The sequence below is a fragment of the Chenopodium album genome, chromosome 11, assembly GCF_948465745.1.
Source record: "Chenopodium album chromosome 11, dcCheAlbu1.1, whole genome shotgun sequence".
NCBI lineage: Eukaryota > Viridiplantae > Streptophyta > Magnoliopsida > Caryophyllales > Amaranthaceae > Chenopodium > Chenopodium album.
The window spans coordinates 24,153,140-24,180,460 of NC_137844.1; the positions used below are offsets into that span (position 1 = coordinate 24,153,140).

The following is a 27,321-nucleotide window of genomic DNA, read 5'->3' on the forward strand; positions in this document are numbered from 1 at the left end:
GGAGGAAGTATTATATAATGAGAATAAATGGTATGTACATGTTCATTATTTTCAATAAGTTGTATGTTCATTTTAGTTCTTTTTTCATATATATATATCATCAATTTATAAGATGATTTGATCATAAACTATGTATGTTTATTTATAATATATATTTTGTTCATTATCACTAATATTACATTTACTAATCGTATTATAATGCATCCTACAACAATCATGACGATATTGAACATCAAATATTGTACTCAAATTAATATAGCAAAAGGAAGATTCAATGTTGAAGATATAAACAATATGACAAAATGTAATTCACTTTAAATTTTACAAATGCAATGCCTAAAAGGCTTAGATGTTCTACGTAGAAATATGTCAATTTTTCATTTGATAAATAATTATATAATGTAATATTTCTTACTGAAAATAAAACCAATGACGTTAATGAATCGATCAAAATGTATTATTAGACAAATACCATTAGTATAAATAACATTTAAAATTATATGTATTTATATATGATATGCTATATATTCATTTCCAAATATGTAAATGTCCATTTCTAAATCAGTAAATGTTCATTTTCAAATTAGTTAATTGACAAAACATCCTAAACATGACAAAATGACGTCATTTTGTGCAGGGACCAGCCAGTGATGGCTGGACTCGGGTCTACCTAAACATCTGCAATTTAATCTAGTATAGTAACTAAAAAATTTATTTTAGGCCCTCAAAAGTCATCCCAATTAGTAATATCAACCCTTGAAAATCAAAATCAATTCAATGATTACAATAATATTGAAGAACTTTTAACCGCTAGAGAGAGAGAGAGAGAGAGAGAGAGAGAGAGAGAGAGGGAAGGAAGGAATCACAACAGTAATCAGGATCACATGAGAAAACAACGTTCAAAGAATCATATTTATCTAAAGTTTGGGGTATATATCATTCAGGATCTTGATCCAGTCTCATTTGTACAATTTTTTTTCCCAGATTGCTAGGAATTTGCCTCAAACTTTAGGCAACATGCTATTTTGCCACACTCTATTCCATCAGAAAGAGCAATTTCATGAGTGAAAAGCCATTGCTGATCCATGATCACTATTTCTCCTATTCACCACTTCTTGACGAACTCGGTCTTGGCAACTGTGGACCTATAGGCTTCTGTAGCGGCTTCAATGCAGCCATGATCTCAGTAAAAGTAGGTCGCAATTTTGGATCTCTGGAATATTAAGTTCACATGTAATTAGTTCGTATAGCATAACGAATAGGATAAAAAATCTAATGGCATAACTGGAAGTGAATTTCAGCCGGAGTAGTTCATGTTAAACCATTTCTTTCTTTTATGGAAGAGCTTCCACAGATCAACTTCAACTGTCATTAATCATTATTAAAGGATAACACACTCAAGCTTATCCTAAGTAAATTATGTTTTAGTTCATAAATAATTCCAGGGGAAATCCATGCCATGAACAAACAAAAATTCCTTTATACCACTCTCCAACTTTACCAAGGCTTAACAGAAAAGGGACTCAAAAAGTTTGTATATAACTTAAAACGCTTCAAGGTGCAATTGACAAAGTATTAGAGCTGAAGCAAAAGCAATGAACCTTGAACACAGGAGACGTGAATGAAAAATGATCACAAAAAAGATCTACCAAACAGGGTTCAACTCAGCTCATTTCAAATAGGCTCATATTCTATGGTTGATCAACTAAAAATATTTTCCTTATTTTTTTCCTTTTCGCAGGTCTTATCGGGTTTAGGGATGCAAAATCACATTCTAAGACACTAATATCAACCTCCTCCACTTCTATCCAAAAAAAAGTGCATTTCTACATATTATAGCTCCTACACACTCCTAGGCAGGGCCCTATCATTTCAAAAACATCAAAACTAATATCAGTACTACCACCATGTAAATAACTCTTTAGATTAAACACACAATATAGCTCTTAAACAACAAATCATGAATCGGAGTCCCTCAGTTTAGTGTGGAGCATCTACTGCAGGTAATCTAAATAAATATAATAGAAAATACGGACTAATTTTTGAAGATTCAGTATTACATTTTTGTTCAAAAATATTTCCAGGGAGCTAGGGATGCAGTATCAGGTTTTTCAATAAACACGAGAGGAAATTTAGTGCAGCTTTTATCTATATTGAAATTCTCTAAACATTTTGACACACGTAAGCAAATGAAAGACAGCTAATCAAGAGCAATCAGATAATCGTGGTAATTGGAGCTTTGGAATAATGCAACCAGAATATGTAGCAACTAAATCAAAGATAAGCAAAAAAAAAATATAACTAAATTGTATAAAACCTCCAAATAAATGAAGAATGCTTCAGTAAAAGCAAAATAATTGCAATCATATACTCACGTTTGCCAACATTTACGAATGATATCAGCAATTGCAGGATCAATATCATCTGGAATGTCCAAACGCCGATGCTGAAAGCCAACAGCACCCACCACCTGCATAGGATTCATGCCTCCCCATGGCTGCTGGAGAGTGCAAAGCTCCCAAAGTATAACTCCAAAGCTATATACATCGCACCTACAAGTATTAAGTCATTAGATGATGGATTAAATCTTATAACTTTATAAGCACTATACCCACAAGAAATTTGTCAATGTTAGAGGAAAATGAAATATATTAGGGAACATGAAATCTTAAAAACTACGCATATTATTTTCTCAAAAGGTCCAAGTGAGAAAGAGTAACACAATTATCAACAGATTAGAAAATTAAGAATTGAGACTGGCATAGATAAAAACAATGTGCTAAACTAAAGGTGCATATAAAACGTTTTCAAACATTTTTAAGACACAGGACATACTTTTCATCAGACGGTTCATTTCGAAGCACTTCTGGAGCCATCCATTCAGCCTGCAGCAAGCAAATACATTTCAATTCTTTGCACACCAAGTTCACAAGAAATGTGTGAGTGATGCAGCGAATGCATGACCAAAACAACAAACATATGAAAGAGAATGACCACGGTGAGAATTATTGAATGATAATATACATTGGCAGGTCCAAAAAACAAGGGTACTGGCCAGGTCATTTCACATGTGTTTTGCCCAAGAACAATGCAATTTCCAAAGAATATTGGGTACAGGCAAGTGCAGCACCTAGGAGGTAGGCCTAAAAACTAACATACACGATTACCTGAAAGGAATCAGTCAAGCCAACATCTGAACTGTAACCATAACTAGATACAGCACTTTGACTTTCACCTGAAATAATACCAGAAGTTCGCGCCTGATCAGGCAACCTGCCTAATGGGATTGCACCAATCGTATTTGAAGTCTTAATTAATTTTCCCTAGAATTGCATTCGTGCCAAATCAAGCAGACTTCAGGAGAAATTTCAGGAGCCTATTATTCATAAATTCATGACTTTTCCAATTTGCCTAAAAATAGGTTGCTTGCAACTTTGCAAGTCAGGGTACTGTACCGAAGATTAATAGGTACTCATTTTGTCAAGGATTTGGTCACTATACTTTCCAATGCACTAGTTCAAAATAAATGACTCAAGTTCAATGGCTGCAATGGTTTAAAGAGGACATTAGCTACTCAAGGATCATAATAAGAATGTATGTGAATGACAGCCAGTATATCGTTCTACAAAGATGGAGGTTATCCTAGTTATGATAATTCAATTATTTTTGTACGAGATACTTGCGATTCAGAAAATTTGGCTGTGGTTCAAATTAGTGCGAATGCTCACAAGGAGGAAATCAAATAGGAAAATTCATGTCTTCCTATGGTGGTAGATAAATTAGATGTGGTGTAAATTGATCAACATGATTCAAATATTAAAACGGATTTAAGTAGCCAGTAAACCTTGTTTAGGTCATCAAAAAACAAATGTTTGTCAATGATTTCGATTCTATATTCGACCCTACACCTGATTAGTTGATCAATACTTTTGGGATTGACAACTTGTCAAGAATGATATTGTTACTGGTTGTGAAGGTAAAATTGTGACTTAAAATTTCAATTTTAATTCTCCAATTTTTGATCCGTTCTGGTGTTCGTGAATCGTGGTTCAAGGAGCAATTTCGTTTTGAGGTTTTGATCGTTTCTTGCTGTTGAGATTTTTCAAGGAGCAATTTCTTTCAAAGAAGGTGAGAATGATACAAAATCGAAGTGTCAATTAAAGATTAATCATTTAATTAATCCTTACATTTTTGGGCATGGTTAATTTACAAATTAAATTAAATAAATTCAGATACATAAATGCATCATGTTAAAGTGGTTCATCAATTAATTAAATTGATCAAAGTCCTAGTTTTTCTAGGTTTCTAGAACCAACTTGAGAAGGCTTTCATTACGAGTTTCAGCTTCGTCGCTTGCTTATTTTGCTTATTCTTAATTACAAGAGTAGTTTAAAATCATTTCTTAGGGAGCGTTTGGTTCAGGGTATCCAGAGAAGGGTAGGCTGATGTTTGTAATGACATTTAGGTCATTCCCTTTACCTTCCCCATTCCCCCAAAGTCTAGGTTGACTCCCCACCCCCCTCTAGGTACTTGAATTCCCTTTCGTTAGCCAATGCCATACATCTACCTCCATCCTCCTGACCCACCCTCACCAGCACCGGCCTCACCACCACCATCCCACCACCCAACTACATAACCCACCTAAACTCCACAAATCCACAAACCACCACCATCGACCTTCACGAAATTTACCCAACCACCGCCCATAACCCCACAAAACCACAATCCAACCCACTTGTAACCCTACTCCAACCCACCCATAACCCCACGAAACCCTTCCCTTGCCCACTAGAAGACAAGATTTGAAGAAGAGTGAAAAGAAAGATATATAAAAAGGGGGATGATGGTGGCAGTCTTCTTATTGGTGGTCGCCACCTCACCAAAAGGTGGGATGATGGTGGCCAATGCTAGTTGTTGGTGACCCAAAAAGATTGGGATCAATGATTGTGTTTGAAGTCTTCTTGGTGTAGTAAAGATTTTAATATTGTGGATTGATTGTTGTATTTTTGTTTCCCATTCCCCTACTTAAATCTAAACAAACAACATTAAACAAGTAGGACTTTTTCTTTCCTTTCCCCAAGTATCCTTTTCTTTATCCCTTTCCCTACCCTCTAGACAACGAAACAACCCCCCATAGTGTCCAGGAGGTATGCTAAGGGTTTAGTCTCAAATAATAACGTCCAAGAGTGGGTTATTAAATAAAGTCCAAGAGCGAGTTAATTATTTGGGGATTTGAATCATAAATTCAAGAGCACATTTGTGAAAAGTTATATCGATTTGATTGATTTTAAACATAAAGAAACTAAACTTGCGATTTTCAAAAACATCATTAGAGCAGGTAGTACACATCTAGACTTAACTAATATGTAGAATTATCTGTTAAATTTTGAAAAGCCTAGTAAACTTTTGTTATAAATGAAACATTGAGTTGAGAAAGTTTTAAAATTCTAGATAGTATGATCATGATTATTGTAATTGATATGTACGTCCTACATTCATATTGAACCTATGACATAAGATTTAATTAGTTGATTTACCTTTCATATTTAATCACTTGTTAGGTTGTTGCTATAGACATTCATATGGTACGATCTTGGCTTCTCTATTAAGATAGTACTAGTTGCTGGGAATTTTTTATTAGGGGTGCAATTAGCCTTGTTGCATGGTAAAGGAAAGTGTAGGGCAATGACTAAATTGATTTATAATATAACATGAAAGGGAATAAGGCAGTTGATTGTGTCCCCTTTCCTGAAAAATACCAAAACAAGCTTCTATTTCAAGCTGTATGGTTATAAAATTCCGACTTTTTGTGAATTTCAATTTTCTTAGTGAGGCCAAAATCTACATTCACCCTTTAATCTTAGTAATTTAGGAAAAATAATCTAACTATTTGCGGAGGTGGAAAGGTAGTTTACGGTCTTTTAATTACTCCCTCCATTTCAAAAGGATCTTCTCACATTGACTGTACACGATTGTCAACGCATCATTTTGACCATGAATATTTTTTAATTGCATGATATTAAAATATATAACAAATGATTTTAATAAACTACTCATTGAGACGAATCAAACAATACCCAACATAACTATGTAATTTTTCATATATTAAGAGTAATTTATTACTCCTCCGTTTTTTAATACTTGCAACACTTCCCTAAAATGAAAATATCAAAATACTTGCAACACACTATAAATGGAAAGTTTTTTTGGAAAAAGTTGTACTATTTCTCTTATTTAAAGCACATGGCCCACTAAAATACTCCAAAAAACCTCTCACCTCATTTTAAAATGTATTACATCATGTGAACCCCACTTTTCTTAAATAGCATGAAAAAGTGTGTTGCAACTATTAAAAAACGGAGGATGTGGATTCTTTCATCTTATGAATAGTGTCAAGATTCCAAGTGATAATAACTTTTTGAAACAGAGGGAGTATTATCTGTATGTGATAATATAGCTCCATATCCCTTGAATTTAAACTTCACGCAGATTTTGTTCCTCCAAGATTCGATCATTTCTCAAAGACACATGAGTTAAAGATACTCTGCTTATGGTATTTAGATCAATATTCATATTTCGAAAGCATGACAGTGATTTACTGAAAAACAAACGCATAAGATGGGTGAACTATCCAAATGAAGGTCAAATTTTCTTTTGCTGAATTAAATGCCAACTCTATGACAACTGAATAATAACTTACCGTTCCTGCAGTTGAACGAGAAGAAAGATATGTGCTGTGCTTCATACGAGATAAGCCAAAATCACAGACCTAACAAAAAAGGTGTTAAATCATCAGATAAAAATCCATACATAGAGAACCGAACCATAAGAGCCCAATTCAAAAAAAAAACACAAAAGAGGTGGACCCAACCTTTACCACCCAATTCTTATCAACAAGAAGATTTGGAGATTTCAAATCACGATGAACAATAACGGGTGAACATGTATGAAGATAATTCATACCCCTTGCCTGAAATGGAACTTCAAATACTGTCATTGAGTGTATTACAAATTTTACAATTGGTTGATTAAATTGTACAAACACTAGACGAATGAAAGACACTTACAGCGTCAAACGCCATCCTTAAACGCCGCCTTTCATCTAATTGATTGTTAGGTCGGTGAAGTAATCTGTACAAACTACCCCTGCAAAACAGAAAAAGGTGTTATCCCATGTATACAGCCACATCTCTGAAATTTGAATTTTTTATTTATTAAAAGGTAGTCCTGTCCAAAAATAAAGATCCATACTACTATAGAGACATCCCAAAATGAATTTACTGTTTTTCAAGTTAAAGGCTTAAACATACATTCGATTTTCTCCCCCCATCACCTAAAACCTTTCTTGTGAATGATACATAAACATATTAGGAAACCAAGTAGGTGCCACTAAGGTCTTGTGACAAAACGTGGAAAACAACAAGCCCTACAACTATCATGTAGCAATTCATCCACAATATATAGAAAATTCAAGTGTTTATCATAGCCTAGTACTAGCTTGCAACCATATAATAATCTCCGAAAAAAAATTCATTTAAAACCTTGATGAGGGGAGCCTCCATTACCAGAGTGAGGGGAATAAAAATTATTCCTTGGAAAAAGTGATTAAAATAAAAAAGCAAAAAATAAAGCTGACCAATTATACCTGCCATGTGGCATTTAAATCTTTTTATCCGGTTAGGGACTGATTTGGGTAGATACCCTAGTATTAGGGACCTTATCCTACTCCACTACGAAAAACAAAGACCAAGTGAATTTGAATGATATCAGAAAAGTCATGGATCACAAAGATGTTGAAGATGATGCTGAAGCAGATCAAGTAAACAATAAGGCTGCAATAGGTAAGTTTTCTACCTAAACCAAAGCATGAAATTCTTCACCATAATGTGCAATTGAATGAAATTTCATTGCTAACAGTTTCAAGTGTTTTATTAGGGAGTACCTATCACGTGTCATATTGAAGTGATATGCTCAAGAATCCCAAGCTTGTACGTGCATACCAAAATTTGGTTCGTGCAGAGTTGAAAAAAATTATACTTTTAAAGGTCACAATAGAAAGAGAGCATACCTATGAAGGAACTCTGTAACAATGGATAGATTTGGTGGACGAGTAATAGCTCCCATGAACAGAACAACATTTGGATGTCTTAGTCTTTTCATGATACGAACCTAGTCATGAGAAGGTGTATATTATCCACTGACAATGTAGACCCAATAAAAAAAATCATTAAATGACCCTACATCAGAGGCAAGGTAGGATTTACCTTAAATGTATGCAGCATTACCCTTGACAATTTGAACAATTCATCATATATGTTAAACAATCCGAATCTATAGTGAGTGCAAAGTTCTCATCTTAAAGGACATGTATAAAGAAATCTTAATTTGCAGCCTGAATTTCATCAAATATGATTTTCTAGATCTAGTGAGAAATGCAATAATATTCAAGTTCATTTAAAATTCAACTGCTATTCCAAATACAGCACATGTAGCAGAATTATTGTTCTATTAGGTTCTCTAGAAAACTTGGGTCTATTGTATTGATTAACATTTTCATTCTTTGCAAGAAAATGAGACCATAAAATTTAATACGTAGTATAAATTATGGCATTCATAAAATACTTGAAACAATTTTACAATGAGAGAAGTTAACGTCGGTATTACTCTGTTATGAAAATTGACAACATTGACCCTTCTTTTGATCTGATGTTAACCAATAACAAGTAAAAGCAAATACTCCCTCCGCCCCTTTTTATAGTTCCTATTTGTAATTTTGACACTATTCATAATGTGAGAAAACCTTTTTAATTACTCTTAATATATAAGATATAAAATAGTAATGTTGGGTCTTATTTGATTCGTCTCAATGAATAGATTATTAATATTCAATTGTTATATTTTTACTAATAAGCAACTAACGATATTTACGGTCAAAGTGTTGCATTGGCAAACGTGCAGTCCAAATGAGAACTATAAATAGGGGCGGAGGGAGTAACTGCTATCTTGTCTTAACATTTTGAACTATAAAGATACTGTGATTGCTCTGTCAAGTGCACTCAAAACGTGAGAGGGGTGGATATTTACCTCACTTTTAAATTCTTCAAGAGACTCCCCGTAAATGTCTTGGTCTAAGAACCTCTTAACAGCCACTTCCTGACATTCAAAATTTGAGAATACATGAAAAAAGATTACAACAAATTAAGATGGAAAAATATAAATTCCAAATAAACCATGCAGACAAAACATAAAGACAATAAAATAGCTTGAAACAGATAAGATAAAGGCCACAGCAAGAAGAGCAACAAACTTAACAGCAATTTTTTTTCAAGTCATTACAGCTTTCTTTATCAAAATGACATTCAACACTGGAGATGTCAGGAAAGGGAGAGGTAATTAACACCCTTATTTCACTAAGATGTTGTTTGTAGGACTACAGCTGCTCATCAAGTAACTGACCAAATAATATGAGACAAATCCACATGCTAAACCCACAGATTAAGAGTATGGTAAAACCATGTTGTTCCTAAGAAAGCTATACAGATAACTAACACCTCCCATAAGTTGTCCATGACCTCAGTCATGCAGGAGACAAACGCAAATTTTCAATGGGAGGCTAGACTAAAGCCAAAAATAAAATATCCATGGGTTTGTCATTACTTCATATTTGGGTACAAATCAGCCACTGTACTGAGATGTACCTTTGCTGACTTTGTAGCTCTATCATTTCAAACTGCTTCATTTTTATTTCAATCAGTTGCATGCTTCACTGTTCCAATTGCCACTTATTCTCATCTTGTTTCTCCATAATATTAAGGATTATATTGAAGCTTATACTTTTAGCATTAAAGGTATGGTAATTAATTTCAAAGGATAAGTAATAACTAAAACTTGAAGTTCTTAATCGTAGACTCGATCTTCATTTTTCCAATGTGCTTCTTTATCATGAGATAAGCATGTACTTTATTTTTTTCCAATAAATAACCTTTTATCAAAAGGAATGTAAAGTAGTAGAAATCATAGCAGGTATGTGAACTCTCCTCTATGAGATCTTATTACAATATAATGCCATGTCAACCATACAAAGCATCATCGGGGGAAAGCTGACAAAATGTTCCTTAAAGCGGCACCAAAGGAAAGCCCGATAAAAGTACTCTACCCCAAAAAACTCACACCCTGTAATTATAAAGATTGATCTGTATATGCTGCAGTAGTCTTACAAAACCCAAAAAATATTGGGCAGGCTTACCTCCAAAGAAACTTCCTCATCTTATTCCCTCCAAAACATATGAAGCAAACATTAAAATGCACCAAATATTAAGAGAAAGACCCACCCTAAGGAGGACCACACGACACTGTATTGTAGTTCATCTCTAATTTAGAAAAGATCTTTATTCTTCTGTGCCATTGCCAATTCTGTAATTTGGAACCCCAATCTTTTTTAAATATCACATATTTTAGAGCAGGATACAGTAGTCAGAAAGTCCTTTCCCAAGCCCAGCTTTTTTAATTATCCTGAAGCACCACAATGGACACCATACTTTACAATAACAATTACATTTAACGCCTTTTGTAGGTTTTAGATGTTGGTCATCTGGTCAAATGTTGAAGAATCTACTTCAACCAACAATAAACAAAAAAAAAAGGATAAATGAACTCCTTGAGACAAAAGTATGTAATGTGAAAATCAGCATATATTACTTACAGTTCCACGCCAATCTCCGCGATAAACTTCTCCATATGACCCTACAAGTGCAAAGAAAAGAAGAGTATGAATTTAACTAAAAATAGGTGAATACAGAATTCCTGCAAAACAAAGTGTAATGTCTAGTACCAAGTCCGATACGCTCACCCAAGGTGATTTCATCCCATGAAATCTCACAATCTGACACATCATCTGGCATTTCAGATCTTACACTGCTTGCACTATCTCCCCCTGCTGACCTATCAGATGTTCTGTCCTCTGAATTTGCTCCAGAAGTGTCTCGCTCCTTGCCAGAACCACGCAGATCCTCACAAGCATCATCTCCTTCCCCAATCCTTGAGCCAACTATTTCATTGAAGAAACCAACATCTCCATCTGGAGAGCGAGGAGAAGCATCCATATGTTCATACTGCTTACCAACAGCAGCGGTTGTTGCTACCACAGCGGCAGCAGTAGCAGTTGCAGCAGCTGCAGCAGGGAATTCAAACTTTGGATCAGGGCTCGATTTGGCCACAGCAACTACCATGGATGAGGCAATAACAGCAGCAGCTGCTGCTGCAGCTGCTGAAACAGGAACATTCTTCCCATATTTTACTGGAGTCACATCAGATTGCATTACAAAAGTATTTGTGCTACGTTTTCCAGCATCCACTACTATGTTGTCAATCCCGGTATCTTGTACAGGATTTAAACTTTCCAATTGCAGGCTAGGAGTAGCCCTTGGTGGCTCTTTATAGAGAGGCAAAGGAGGCAAGAATTTTGGTTGAGCAGAATCATCCAGATTATTAGGCTTTCTGCTTTCCAGCCTCTTTTTATTTTCTTGCCTTCTTTCTCCTTCAGTCTTAGTAAAAGTGACTGATACATCTGAATGATCTGAATAAACTTCAGTGAACAAATTGGGAGGAGCAACAACTCCACTTTCGAGCAACACATCATGGAGTTTCTGAGCTAATTGGGGATTTTCTTTGGCAGCATCAATCATGTATTGTGAAACATCCTTCACCTTCATTTTTCGAGCCGCTGGTGAACTAACTCCTTCTGTCCAGGAAGGGGATCTTGCATGCGAAATAGGATATTGACTTCTAGACGGAACCGCCTCTGTTGGTAGCTTTTTGACTTCACTAGGACTGAACTTAGTAGATGTATGCGCTTCGTCATCACTAAATCCTGATCTGAGAAGGTTAGCAGAAGTTGTGGAAGCAAGTCTGCCACTGGGATCTTCTATCTTAACAGGCTGCTTCTTTAAGTAAATCTTCTCATCTAGTGTACCACAATCTGATGGCTCATCAAATGAACTCACTGCCTCACTGCTACCAGTGCCCATATTTGACTCAATGTCCCGGGACAAGGGACTAGTAGAAGAAAGGGAATCCGCATAGTCAACATGGGTAACTGCCATATCGGATGGAATCAGTGTTCCTGGATCAGACATTAGATCAACAATGAATTCCCTGAAATAAAAATCAAAGGTTAGACTACTAAAAGTTTTGTGAACCTTTAAGTAGCAGGATTATAGAGGATGAATTTTTTGGAAGAAAAATAATATTACCAAAAGTTTTGTAGCTTCACTTCTCTATTTCTTATATAAAAAAAATAATAATAAAAAATAAATAAAATCTACACTCGAGGGATTAACTTGCTTTGATTTACCATTGAAAACAAGTGACAAGCCAAAGTCTCATCAACATTCCATCCTAATGCATGGAGAATAGAGAAAATTGGCAGTGCTTTTGTAGTGTAACCATATGCAACATAGAGCATTTAGATGCCAAACAAAATGAGCAACCTACATAATTTCAAACATGAAAAGTAGGACCCCATATAACTGGACAAGACACCAAGGTAATAAGCAAATGCTCAATTACAAACTTATCCCAAAAGAATTGTACCAAAATCCAGAACTCCTTAGTCCCTTCATCAATTAAAAAAAAAAAAAAAAAAAAAAAATCCAGCTTAGATGCTACATTTAGTTCACGAGAGCATGTAAACCACACATCCTAAAAAACCCAAATTTCTCTACTTTGATCCACCTCACCCCCACCCAAAAAGGGATTTTTGTTCCCCCATTTTCAGATTTCACAATAACAGAAAATGAAAAACCAACCACCAGAATATTCATTATGAAATCATATGAGATACGAGAACGTGCACCAAATAAGACACAAGAAAAAAATAGAAGATAAGAGTAAGAAAAATATACAATAAAATAATACACTAAATAATTTATTCAATTACAACCTCCAAAGTAGTCCGAAACAAATCCTATTTCAGCCCAATAATAATCCAAAGTTCTGCAAGTTAATTATAAAACCTATATGTTAGAAAGTTAATCACCAAATGTCAAGAGTTAAAGAGTAGTACATTTCTTTAAGCCTTTAAATCACCTCCATAAAGTAGTGAAAACAAAAATGACAATAACTTCCTAGAATCTGACAATTGCAATCAAACAAATCACAAGCATGAAGTTTGCTCTGAGTTAGCTACTGCAAAAGAGCCAAATCCCACACCAGAGGATGATATGCCATTGATAAATTTTGATTAAACTGTGCAGACTTTAAATTGGAAAGCATCACCTCCATTAAGATTTCAATACTTCTTTATTGGACTATAGAGAACAAACAAAAGCCACAAAGCATTCTGAACACTTTCAATGTACAAAAAACTTACACACAGTGTCCTTACCTTCCATCATCAATCCTTACAAAGCTCACTGCAACATCGTCGAAGCCGGTATATAATTGGCCTTTCACTAAACGACATGGAATATCCACACTGTCGGCTAAAACCTTCAGAAATAGATTAAACAAAAAGATGTGTCAAAGATATAAGAATGAGGAATTGCAACACAAAATAAACAACAATTAATAAATTAAGGAATTAAAAAATATATATGACTCAACTCAGGAAGTAGAGTTAATTTAATTTAGACCGTCTTCCTGATGTGTTCGACTTACGCAGCAACCAAAAGCTCGTAAGCATTAACGGTTCCCTATAGATTCTCTATGATGGCTGAAAATAGATTCTCTATGAGACTATGACTGCTATGTTTTGGCAGTAAAATGTTTAGGATCTAAATAAAAATTATTCAACTTCAAATTTTGGCTATCTTCCTAATGCCACTAGTTTTTATTCAACAGCTACAAGCGTTTGAAGGCATTAATGACTCCCTACAAATTAATTTTGCAAGTAGTCAAACACCAGATGATGCTAGAAACTACTATCTAATTAGGAATGTAATTCGTAATATTGATTTTTTCTGCATTGTTTTAGTAGAAATAAAGCAAGAAAAAATTATTGTATTAGCTTAATTAGTGTAATTGAACCAATAACAACCTTCCCACTTTTAAGAGGTGCAAATACTCTCCCAACATTGATCCCATTACAAATTTCTCAATACTTCTCTTTCTATAAGCTTGCCAATTTATTGTAACTCTGCATAACTGAAGTCCCCTTTCTTAGTTGACATATTTTTATTGCTGCCATCATAGCTAGCTGTTATGAGGGTTTATTAGCCTGCAATTGTGATTCTTCCTGTTGTATGTGACCAGATAAGAAGAGTTGAGTTGGTTCCTTGCCGATGAATAAGAACCCCAGAGCAACAAGACTTAAGCTTTCAGTGGATTCTCTAAGAGAACATTCATACAAATGCAGCTTAAAATTAACTCCCCGTGAATGTTTAATTCTTTTGCACTGACTCGCTTTAACAGACAAGCATGATTATCACAAAAAAATTTGAGAGAGGGAGAGACTGCAGAACTACGTATGTAGTAATTCACATCACACACAAAAAAAAAAAAAAAAAAAAAAAAAAAGAAAAGAAGAAGACCTTTTGATATTGTATGTTCAATATTCTCAGGTTGATGTAAGAGCATGGTGGTCCAATTCAACAGCAAGATGGAAGAAAGATCAACACTAGATAACTATGAAGATATTCATGTTACTCCAAGATAAGGCCGTAATTGTTGATGTACAAGTTTTGCAGAATATTGGATTACAATCGCCATAATTAAGTTTTTAATTAATGCCTCAATTGCAAGTATAAAGCTAGACTTAGGCTTAATTTTGGGGCAAATTTGAATTGAAGAGAGCCAAGATTGAAGTAAGTACCTTGAATAGTAAAGCACGATGACGAGCCAGTCCAATTGTTAAAGAACCTAGCGGCAACACCATGCTCCTAAGAGTTGACTTCAAACTATAAATAAGGCTTTTCCATGCTCTTAACATATTTTCCGGTTCCCCAACGGGTCCACCCATGTAGTCAGATACCATAGTCGCAAGTTGTCGCACTAGTGCAGAATCACCTAGAAGAAGAGGTTCTGACCTTGCCTTGACAGCAAAAATAAGGGCCTTCTGTTCAAGCTTAAGCAGATTAGCATCATCAGCCCTGTTGACCAAAATTGCTTCCCAACTAATACCTTCAGATACTGGTGTTGCTTGAAGGTCAACAAGGGTAGGCATCCTTGATGACTCACAGCCAGTGATCACACCATAAAAGTCATAGAAACCATCCAAGATCTTGTCATTATAGCTAAGAGCATTGTAATTCTGTCAGGCATGGACAAATCTAAGATATGAGACAGGTTAGAAAGGAATACAAGAAGATACATCAACCTCACAACAGTAAAGCAAGTTGTTCTAGTAAAAGATTTAGTTATTTGCTATAATGGCAGTACATATACCCAAATTTATTTTGGTAATTCACTTGATAATGAAAAATGGCCAACCACAAAATTTTAAATGAATCCAAATTTAAATTGTAATCCTGGCATTGAAATAGTGTTCACTGTTTTGTATTCTTTCAAGATTTTCTTCACCCCATAGCATCCGGATGTATTAACACTATTAAGTGTCTTTTTTTTCTTTTTCATTGAGTTTAAAGGGTTGCTGTTTGTTCCTAGCCTTTCGTTTGTAACAGAATATCACCCACTTGATGTCTTCTTAATAAATGTCTTTATTGCTTGTCTTCAAAATTATAAAACCATGACAACCCTTAGCAACTGATGAAGTTTAATACCAAAATCCTTTCTAGAATAATAAGCATGCACAACCACTTCCCAGGAATTTATTTCCATTTAGTTAGCTGCTATGAAATCTACAGAGATAGATAGGAATGAAGCTGGATGTATCGTGTTATTCTATCCTTTTTATTAGAGTTTAAAAGGTGACTGTCTATTACTACCTCTCCCTTATGAAAATAAGTAACACTCCCTTCGCCCCTTGATGTCTTTTATATACATGTCATTATTGCTTGTCAGTACAAAACTGAGAAACCGAGATAGCTCAATTTGACTGATAAAATTATAGTCCAACATCCCTTCCACAAATAAAGTTAATAAGCATGCATGAATACTTTTCAAGGAGTTCATTTCCATGTAGCTGCTAAAGAAAAAAGAAAAAAAAAAAACTTTTGTATTGGACAGAGATTTCATCAACAATTAAAATTCAATCATAACGAATTAAATCACTGTTGTGTGATAATATTGCCTAGTACGAGCAATCTGCACTCCATAGTGATCTTTCAGACATCCAACTGAAATTAGAAAAACCAATAACTACATTACAATGATCACTTAACAATAAACATAACCATAGAAAACCATCAGCCATGGTGCAAGAATACAGCCACAACCTTTCAGTTAGGTCATACTGTAAAGGATTTTTATTGACCAAACCAAAAATCATCCAATTCAGTATAGGGATTTAAAACCTAAAATCATTTTACATCCCTACTCTACATCATCCGGCTTTTGAATGTTACATCCCATGTTTCAGTCAAATAATTATTTGCTATTAAAAGATATAGTTAAAGATTCCCCATGTCTCCCACAATAATGGTTGCAAACCTCTAATAATCTACTCTAACTATTCTAACAGTGTTAAATCAAGATAAATTCCTAATACTTTAAAATCAAATTTGTATCACAAAAACCAAGGTAGAGTCCGCGATCAACTATCATTTCCATTCCCGCAACACTATGATCACTCCCACAATTGCAATAATAACTGTATTTTGGAACCATGCCATTAGCCAAGTTCCATTTACAAGGCTCCCTCATTCTCTCATAAAATGGGGCAAGGTGGGTCATACCTATACCCACCCAGGCACAAGGGAGAGTGCACAGAATTTTTCAAAGTGGAGCAAATGAAATCCAAGTAGACTTTTTCCTTGTAAGAATACTAATGTAAGGTTATTTCTGGGAGTGTTGCTGATGTGAGGTTATTTCTGGGAGTTTTGCTACTCAAGATAGAATCTTAGTCTTGGATTTCCATATCAACACAGGTTTAAGGTGGAAGAAAGTTCAAGGTGAATCAACAATAAGATGGTGTAGCTTAATAAAAAAATAAGTTCAAGGTGGACCATACTTAGGCCTTGTTTAATTCAACTTAATTCAAAAAAAATAAGTTAACATCAAATCATCGTTTTATGTGCGGTTTCTTATCGCTAGGAAAAAAATTATAAAAATTACATATTAATAAAATACACATTATTACGAATCTAACAAGACTCCACTTGATATATTTTTTCTGTATAGATTATCATACACACTACACATAAGGTCAAAGTTTGGTTAAATTAGACAATCAGATTAGACTAGACTAGTCAGATAAGCATAAATAAGGTGAACTAAACAAGCCCTGAGTTGAAGGTGAAGAGAAGTTAATTTAGAGTGGCTGATGTTCTAGGAGAGGTAATGAGGAAAACATTGGTGCTGATGAAATAAGGACTTAAACGTAATGAGGTAGTTATTTGGCTTAGGGCAAATGCAAGAATGACATGTAAGTGAAGTGCTGCGACAAGCAAACAGAAGGGTGTGATGGTGGATGAGAGGTTTACAACAAAGTAGATTCAAATTTTGGCTATTTATAGGATAGACAAATGTTAAATAAGGACCTTTGTAAGTGAAGTGGAGCAAGAATAAAGATCATAGGATGCAAAGAGTCATTTCAATTGAAGACCATGAAGTAGACTACAAATATATACGAACAACTAAAGTAGAAGCATAGAAGGCATTGAGATGAATGAAACTAAATAAAGTAGTTTATTCAGGTGGTAATCCTATTAAAGGTTTGGACTTTGGAGAAGAATGGGGAAGGACTAATAAAATATCCTTTCATAAGGATTTTAGAAGTCATTGGAGATTGAAGACAACTTAGATGGAAGGAGTTCAAAATGATATGAAGAATTTGGGTTCGTAAGTGCATGAAAGAAAATAAGGGAGAGAATCTCCATGATAGGATACGATGAATTGATAGTGCCCGATGGATTTAAAAGTGTATGATGAGATATCATTCTCATTAACGTTCGGTCTAGGCAGTGAGGGCATGGTGCAAAAACATGGTTGCATCGTTTCAATGGGGCTGCATTTTGAAAAAATTTCAATTGATCGAAATGAAATCATCCATATCGACAAGGGGTGTTTCAAAAACCCATAATCTCGTCTGATCAAACTTTCCAACGCTACATTGAAAATTACATCTAGTGTTTCACTTATAAATTGCTGATATGCCTCCCTACCAATGGCTCCACATGTCAACTATGCTACTATAATTTTTTTTTTTTAACAGCATGCCACTACTATAAAAATCCTAAAAGTACTTTGAAATCTAATTCACATCACAAAACATGTGACACGGTCCCAAAATCAATGAATCATGTTCGTGCCCGTGATCACAGATAAAACCATATTTTTGAACCGTAGGTTAGGGTTTTGAGCCCCATAAGGGAATTATGTCAAGTCATATCTTCTTTCACCTTATTCAATGAAGTGGTTGAAGCCCTTAAGGCCTTAAGTGAGAGAAGAAAATACAAAGATTACAATAACACTACACTTGTGATAAGAAGACCATCTTTTAGGATGAGATAAGAGTTGTAAGCCTACAGACCAACAGTGAACTTCTAGTTTTTTTTGCTTCGATGTGTTAAGGTTCAACGACAGTGTTTCCAGATAGGTTCATCTTTTAGAATGATACATGCACTGTTCTGCTTAGGTTGTTCTTTAGGACTCCTCTTGAATGATATTGTAGTGTACCATCATTATTAAAAATAAAATTTTCAAAATAGTCCATAATAGCTTAAACGCCGGCCAATGTAATGACCATTCAATTAAGCTTCTAGACAAGAAATCTGCTAGTTCAGCATAAGGATGATACGAAATCAATCAAACAGCATGATGCACAAAAATAGTTTGTAGACATAAGGAAAAAAATTATAAATCCGTCAAAATCATTAAAACAAATTACCACATAATCAAACAGATATTTTCGTGGGGGCGTTCCCTACTCAGCGACGCGCTGCACTTCCTAGACCCGGGTGTAGTGATAAGTATGCAAGGGTTGCTAGGTCGTCGCCCAGAAGCGACGCGCCACATTGCCCGAGTGTGGTGTCAAATGAGCAAGGGCGTGCCATTGGGGCGTTCCCTACTGAGCGACGCGCTGCACTTCCCAGACCCGGGTGCAGTGATAAGTATGTAAGGGTTGCTAGGTCGTCGCCCAGAAGCGACGCGCCATATTGCCCAATTGTGGTGTCAAATAATCAAGGACTTGGAGTTGGGATCAGGAGGGAGCGTGGGAGAAAAGAATTTAGTTTGCGGATTGGTTCTTGGAATGTGGGGTCTCTTACGGGAAAATCAGCAGAATTGGTAGAAGTAATGAAAAGACGACGCGTGAACATCATGTGCCTCCAAGAGACAAGATGGACAGGAGAAGGAGCTCGAGGCTTGGTTTTGGGGTATAAGGTATGGTATGTTGGGCAAGAAACGAGCCACAGAACAAGGAATGGTGGAGCTAGGAACGGAGTTGGTGTGGTTCTCGATGAGAGGTTGGCAAAAGAGGTGATCGAGGTCTATCGGAAGAACGATAGGTTGATAAGGCTGAAGTTGCTATGTGGCAAGGAGATTGTGAATGTTATCAGTGCTTATGCTCCCCAAGTGGGTTTAGATGCAGAAGAGAAACGACAATTTTGGGAGGACCTAGACGAGGTGGTGCAGGGTGTCCACCACTCAGAGAAGTTATATATTGGAGGGGATCTAAATGGGCACGTTGGGGCGAGCCGAGATGGCTATGAGAGTGTCCATGGAGGCTTTGGGTATGGGCAGAGGGACGCCGGTGGTGAAGCTATTATGGATTTTGCCCAATCATATGATTTAATTTTGGCTAATACTTGGTTTAAGAAGAGGGATTCACACTTGATAACTTTTCGGAATGGAGCAAATGCAACTCAAATAGACTTCCTGCTCACAAGGAGCATAGATAGACAAAGTTGCATAAACTGTAAGGTTATCCCAGGGGAGAGTGTGGTCACCCAACACCGGCTATTGGTAATGACTATTCGTCTGAAAGAGAAGGCGAAGAAAAAAGTTAGACAAGAAGAACCAAGGATAAGATGGTGGACCCTAAGGGATGCAAAAGCTAAGGTTTTTACAGAAAAGGTAATTGAAGAAGCGGATTGGGATGGAGAGGTGGATCCGGACATGACCTGGTTACGAATGAAGAACTGTTTCCTAAGAGTGGCCAAAGAGGTCTTAGGGGAAGTAAGGGGAAGAACTTCGGTACAGAGAGATACTTCGTGGTGGAATGAAGAGGTGAAAGCAGTAATTAAGCAAAAAAGGGAATGCTATCAAGCCTTAGGAAAATGTAGGAGTGATGAAACCTTTGCAGCGTATAAGGAGGCTAAGAGTAAGGCAAAGGCAGCTGTTCGCCAAGCAAAAGAAAAGGCATATCAGGAGGTTTATGAAAAGCTTGATTCCAAGGAGGGAGAAAGGATCATTTATAAGATGGCAAAGAGAAGACAAGAGGCAAGGAAGGATATTGGCATGGTGAAGTGTGTCAAAGATAAGAACCAAATGGTCCTAGTGCAAGAGGAGGGCATCAAGGACAGGTGGAAGGGGTACTTCGATGAATTATTTAATGGAAGTAATGGAGTTGTGATAGGAGATACCTCTATGAGTGATGAAGAAATCAACATGGAGTATGTGCGAAGGATTAGGAGAGTAGAGGTGGAGATTGCACTGAGGAAGATGAAACCTAAGAAGGCGGTTGGCCCTGATGGGGTACCGATAGAGGTGTGGAGGTGTTTGGGTAAGATTGGTATTGATTGGTTAACAAACCTTTTCAACAAGATATGGACGGCTACAAGGATCCCACAAGATTGGAGGAAGAGCACCTTGGTCCCGGTTTATAAAAACAAAGGAGACGCTCAAGATTGTTCTAACTATCGAGGAATTAAGCTTATGAGCCATACTATGAAGTTGTGGGAAAGGGTGATTGAACAAAGGTTGAGGGCATGCACAAGCATTTCAGATAACCAATTTGGTTTTATGCCTGGGAGATCTACTATGGAGGCAATCCATTTGATAAGACAAATGATGGAGTTTTATAGGGTAAAGAAGAAAGATCTTCATATGGTCTTTATTGATTTAGAGAAGGCATATGACAAGGTGCCAAGAGAGATACTTTGGTGGGCAATGTTGAAGAAAGGTATCCCACGAAGGTATGTAGACCTAGTTAAGGATATGTATCGGGATGTGTCAACAAATGTGAGGACATGCGGAGGGTTGACAAAAGATTTCCCTATTACAATCGGATTGCATCAAGGGTCTGCATTAAGCCCTTTTCTTTTTGCAACGGTTCTAGACGAATTAACTAGACCAATTCAAGATGAGGTTCCATGGTGTATGCTGTTCGCAGATGATATCGTTTTGGTGGATGAGACTAAGGATGGGGTTAATGTCAAGTTGGAGCAATGGAGGCAAAGGTTGGAATCTAGAGGGTTTAAGCTAAGTCGGAGTAAGACTGAATATTTGGTATGTCGTTTTGGCACTCAGAGGGGGACAAGCAATGAAGTGGTGAGTTTGGATGGAAAGGATTTGACCATGAGTGAATGTTTTAAGTACCTAGGGTCGATCATCCAGAAGAATGGTGACATTGATCAAGACGTGACCCACAGGATTAAGTCAGGGTGGCTTAAATGGAGAGCGGCCACGGGAGTGCTATGCGACCGCAGCATTCCCTTAAAGTTGAAGGGAAAATTCTACAGGACTGCCATAAGACCAGTGTTGCTCTATGGTACAGAATGTTGGGCTTCTAAGAAAGAGCATATTAAAAAGATGGAGGTTACGGAAATGCGCATGTTAAGGTGGATGTGTGGAAACACTTTAAGAGATAGAATCAGAAATGAGGTTATTCGCAAGAAAGTAGGTGTGGCGGGCATTGTAGATAAATTAAGGGAAAATCGTCTGCGTTGGTTTGGACATGTAAGACGGAGACCCGAGGGTGCACCGGTGCGAAGAGTGGAAGAGTGGGACCATGGAGGGATTAAACGAGGAAGAGGGAGACCAAAGATGACTTGGTTGGAAGGAGTGAGGAAGGATATGAAGTGCATGGATTTACGTGAGGATGAAGTTTTGGATCGTAAGGGATGGAGGAGAAAGATTTATGTTGATGACTACACGGAATAATCAAATTTGGTTCATGTTAGCCGACCCCACTTTTGGGATTAAGGCTTTGATTGATTGATTGATTGATTGACCACATAATCAAACAGTGCTAAAATCATGCAAGGAGCAAACACAATATACCACATTTCATCCGGGATTAACACAGCATCACTTACAATAACAAATTTGTCATTTCATCAAGGAGCAAATAATCTTTTTCATAAAGGAAAACTCCAAAACCTCATCATACACACACTAAACAAGCAAATCAGGGAGTCGTAGTTCAAGATAATCACAGAAGCCTGGAAACTTACCCAGTACCTATATGCAACAACTTCTGCAGGAGTATTCTCTGGTGTAAAAGAGCCTAAACTAATTTGCTTCACTGCTTCAATCTGAACAGCCTCAGGATCTTCCCTAGCACTCATCTCCATAGCTAATTGAATTTGATACTCTTCCTCAATGCCAGGATCCTTCGCATTACTAGACTCCGAGTCACGCCTTGCAACCACATCAGAACCAATACTCAAACCACAAGTGCTGGCAGATTCTAAGTGTTGTTGCTCCATTATATTATCATGTGCCTTAGCATTCGACGAAGACGGGGAACTACCACCCTTCCTATTAGTAACTGTATGAAACCATCCAGCCAAAGTAGTAAAGGGTTTATTATGCTCAAAGAGTAGGTGTGCCTGTGAATGAGGAGATGGTCCAGCATTCAACTTACTCGATTTCGACGAATTACTACTATTACTATTATTGTTAGAGCCTTCTATGTCTTCACTTTGATTTGGCAGAATATTCAGCTTCTTCAACAGATTCTTCATAGTATTTTCTAGAGCAGCAAAACGTATTGCTAAAGATGTAGAAATCTGGCCATATACACCTCCATTGTCTTTGACCAAGCATCAACAACCCCCCAGAAAATACACTGATTCAAACTCTATTTAAAGATTAAGAAGATACACCCAATAATCACTCCAATATACCGCGAAAATAAGGAAAAACTATATACCACTCCATGAATCTAAGAGCTCTATTTTTTTCTTCCTCAAAAATCAACAATTTTCAGATGCCAAAATCTTGATTCAATCAAACCCTTTTCCACACAAATTACAAAACCCACAATAGTAAGCAAATTTGTTGACTTCAAATTCAGCAAATAAATAAATAATTACTATGAAACTTGTTAATGGAGTGCCCTTTATTTTACCTTTCTATGAAATCGGCTTCAAGTTTATAGGGAATTTATACTCAAGCAATTTGGATTTTCCTTTATAATTTGAGAACTTCGAGAAGAGAAAGATGAAGAACAATACTCAAATGAACAGAGAAGAGAAAAACAAAAAAGGGAAAAAAAATAATTTGAAAGACAAGTCTTTGATAAGGGCCAAAGGAGAAGGTGACATAAGTTCAAGACGAACAAGTGGGATGGAAGGGACCCACTAGCGTTGTAGGCACACCAAGTGCAAAGGATTATTATAAATGTTTTATTTTATTAAATATAAATTATTATTTTTAATTTTCAGTGACCCATAAAATTGATTAATGTGAGAAAATGAAAAGGCGGTTAAATAAGGTGAGAGAAGTTTTTAATTGGTTGATTCTGCCTACCAAAACTGAGCAAAAAAGTAATTAAAAAGAAAAGTTTAATTGGGTGAGCTTTTGTACTTTACTTTTATTTTATTTATTAAAAATATGAATTTATGGACTGGAAATTGGCAAACTTCAAGGATAGTGGTATGAGGTGGGGGGCCATTAAAAGGAATATATAATCATCAACTTGCAATATTTTTTGGTTTTAGCTGCTGAGTAGGTGAGCTTTGCTTGTAGTCTCACCGTTCACTTTGGTTTGATCTGTAAGAGTAAATTCACTTTATTAAGTTTTGAGAGAATTAACATCCATTCATAAAATCATAAGTATGGGAGATAATACATGTACAAAACAAAACAATTGGGTAAGTCAGGGTGACTTACCTCTTTAGTAAAAGCATAATAAGATTTAGAATTCGCCTTACAAACTGTAAAACAAGAGGGTTATTAGAATATCTCCAATGTTTTATTTGAAAGACTTGCTTGCAAATTCAAATAGTATTAAAATAGGAGAAGCCATCCGCACGCAAATTTCCGTGTGGCTAGCTTGGCTAATATTTTTTTTTTCTTTTTTTTTTTTTTTTTGCGAAAGGCAATTTTATTAATCAATCAAACAAGAAATTACACTGAGGAAACTAATCCCCTAGGCAAATACCCCTTAACCAAGCTAAATCTCTAGCCTTAACTTTACTAGAAACTACACTACAATTCTATGATACACATCAAAACCTATTCTCTTTACAAGAACTTCATGCCTCAAAATTCTAGCTCCCCAGGTAGCCTCATTCCTTTGCTTCCATATACTGTAAATCAAAGCTGCACAAATGCTCTGGTACACCTGCTTCTGAAATCTGTTTTTTGCATTCCAGCACCACTCATTATAGTCAATCATAAGTTCATATTTCTCTTCAGTCTGTCCTGTATCAGCATCATCAGCTTCTGACTATACTCACATTCAAAAAAGATGTGATTATTAGACTCACAAGTACCACACAAAGAACAGTTATCATCATCAACCACACCATAAAGCTTCAGCTTATCCTTTATTCTTAACCTGCCCCAAACTGCCATCCAAGTAATAAATCGATGCTTAGGAATATTGAATCTATTCCAGATCCAATTACAGCAAGCAACTTCTGGTTTTGGAGTATGTAATCATTTGTATGCAGAAGCAACAATATAACCCTTAGCATTATGTTGCCATTTGTTCCCAACAAACCCATGCTTGATTTGTTCCTTAACTTTCCATATCTTTTTCCATTGCCAACTAGCTTGAGTTGGGCATCCAACTCTCTTCCAATTTCTACCCTTAATATAATGATGACTAACCCATCTCAGCCAAAGACTATCATTCTTATTTGCAATATCCCACACATACTTGCCCATAGTAGCGAAGGATTTATATCTTTGTCATGTGCAATTACTAGATATATAAATGGATCAAATTATGGAGATAATTAAGTTCGTTTATTTGGGTCGTCGTTATATCATAGCTAGAGGTACTAACGATCCTTGGGTTAGTAAAATAGGTCAAAGCCCAATTGGACGAATCCTATAAGGTCACACAAAGGGCCTAGGTCGAGCACAAGAGGACGAGGCCCATAACGGGCCTCATCCCCTAGCATGGCCGGTCATATAGAGTAGTATGGAGGGTTTTGGGCTTCGTGACTTAGTCTATTTATAATATGATTATAAATAGACTAGGTGTCTAGGGTTTTCAGTAATTAGTTTGATCAAACCCTAATTAGCAAACACGAGACCAAACCCCTCTCACACACACTCTCTCTCACGGCTCTCTCCTCCTCCCTCAACGCCGGTGTTGGTGGTTCGTGGTGGTCAGTTTAGTCCATTAAAGGTGGTGATCGCGGTTTTCCTCCTTCACTCGACCAATCTACTATTGGTAGACGCCTCGTTCGAATCCCGTGGACTAAGTAGAGGAGCAACGCTTGGGGCTCTACTCTCTCCCTGATTTGCTAGTCGAATAGCTTCGTGGAATTCACGCTTCAAAGGTATGATTATGTGTCTTGTGTGTTATGCATGCAATCTTTGGATTAGGTGCTTTATGAATATGATTCATGTTTTTTCCGCATTATAGTACCTATAAACTCCTACAAGTAGCAACATTCCAAGTAAGGCAATCGTGAATTCCAAAACCACCTTGCTTCTTGGGTCTGCAAACAATCTCCCAAGCAATAGGGGCGTTCTTCTAAAGATAGCTTAGGCAGCACAAAGAGAGAAGCCCAGTAAGTGTGCAAGGACAATAGAACAGCATTAACTAGAACAACTCTAGCAGTATAAGACATGAATTTGCCACCCCAAGTTCTAATTCTTGCCACTATCTTATCAATCAACACATTACAGTCATCCTTAGAAAGTTTCTTGGCATTAACTATCACCCCAAGATACTTGAAAGGGAGAGAACCTTCCTGAAAACCAGATATGCTCTTAATGCCTTCCCTTACATTCTGATCCACATTGCAGAAGTAGACATTTGATTTTCCTCCATTAGCAGCTAAACCAGAAGCAGCAGCAACAGTTGCCAACCCTCTTATTAACAAGGTTGCAGAAGAAACATCCCCTCTACTCATGACTATTAGATCATCAGCAAAAACAAGATGGTTCAATCTCACACCCCCAAATCTAGGATGAAACTTGAAAACTCTGTGATTTCTAATCTCATGTTTTATTTGTTGGCTTATATGTTTCATGCATTGGCTGATATGTTTCACTTGTTGACTAATATGATTTTTGTGTTGGCTAATATATTCTTTTTGTTAGCTGATATGTTTCACCAACTCACCAGCCCACTTCACCCTGCACCACCCCAATCATAACAACCTGCTCTACTGCACTCATCTCCACTTCGCACAGCCACAAATTAATAACCATAACCGTCAGCTGCGCCAACACCAGTACCCCAATCATCATTTGCCGCCCTTCTTTCCTCCTCACATCAATCCAATCAGAGCAGCCATGTCAAGAAACCTATACCTCCTGGAGTTTGAGTCTAATGTCAAATTAGTTAGTCACCTTGTTCTCTTGTTAGTTTGATTGGTAAGAGTATTGGATGTTTATTTAAATTTCTGATGTTGTGTTTTCATTTTGATGGAGAAATGAATGAAATGGTGGTTTCCTCTGAATTTGAAATTGAGTTTTGCAATGTTTATATTTTTGTTTTCTGTATATTTGCGTTAATTGGGATTATTAAGCTCTGATTAATTGTTGATTATACAATGCTAAAATTGGTTATAAAAGGTTACTAATTATGTTCTTCAAATCTGTTATTTGCAATGTTGATTTAAGAAATTATTGAATATGCTAAGGATGATGCATTTTGTGGTTAGATTAACTAGATACTCAATTTGGTTCTCCAATGGTACATTTTATTGCGATTGTGGGATATGGACCATTGCTGATTTTGATGTTCCTGCCTTGTACTATTTGGAGATTGTGATATAGGTTTAATAATTGTTTTAGTTTTCAGTTGATGAATTTAAATTAAATTTGTCTTGTTGTTTCATCAACCATGATTGCAAGCATTGTTGGCTAAGATTCAAAATAACCCATGTCTCTATGATTCAAGTGTGACTT

At 36.3% G+C, this 27,321-nt stretch overlaps 1 protein-coding gene across 2 annotated transcripts; it reads right to left on the minus strand.

The window, feature by feature from the left end:
• Window positions 1–880: 880 nt before the first annotated feature.
• LOC145567499 (putative serine/threonine-protein kinase SIS8) lies at window positions 881–23,634 on the minus strand. 2 transcript variants are annotated; one of them, XM_081626790.1, is made up of 14 exons: window positions 23,351–23,621; window positions 22,452–23,236; window positions 14,810–15,247; window positions 13,385–13,488; window positions 10,832–12,153; window positions 10,703–10,743; window positions 9,085–9,153; window positions 8,069–8,169; window positions 7,068–7,146; window positions 6,872–6,970; window positions 6,701–6,769; window positions 2,836–2,885; window positions 2,376–2,552; window positions 881–1,213 (listed from the first exon to the last, which is right to left on the minus strand). In XM_081626790.1, exons 2-14 carry the CDS (start codon window positions 22,962–22,964, stop codon window positions 1,102–1,104), a joined length of 3,174 nt encoding a protein of 1,057 aa, XP_081482916.1. In that variant the 5' UTR covers window positions 22,965–23,236; window positions 23,351–23,621; the 3' UTR covers window positions 881–1,101. The 2 variants fall into 2 exon arrangements, 1 of the variants encoding a protein (XP_081482916.1); XR_014095656.1 differs by lacking the exons at window positions 881–1,213; window positions 2,376–2,552; window positions 2,836–2,885 and having other exon boundaries at window positions 6,872–6,990; window positions 22,452–23,634.
• Window positions 23,635–27,321: the final 3,687 nt, after the last annotated feature.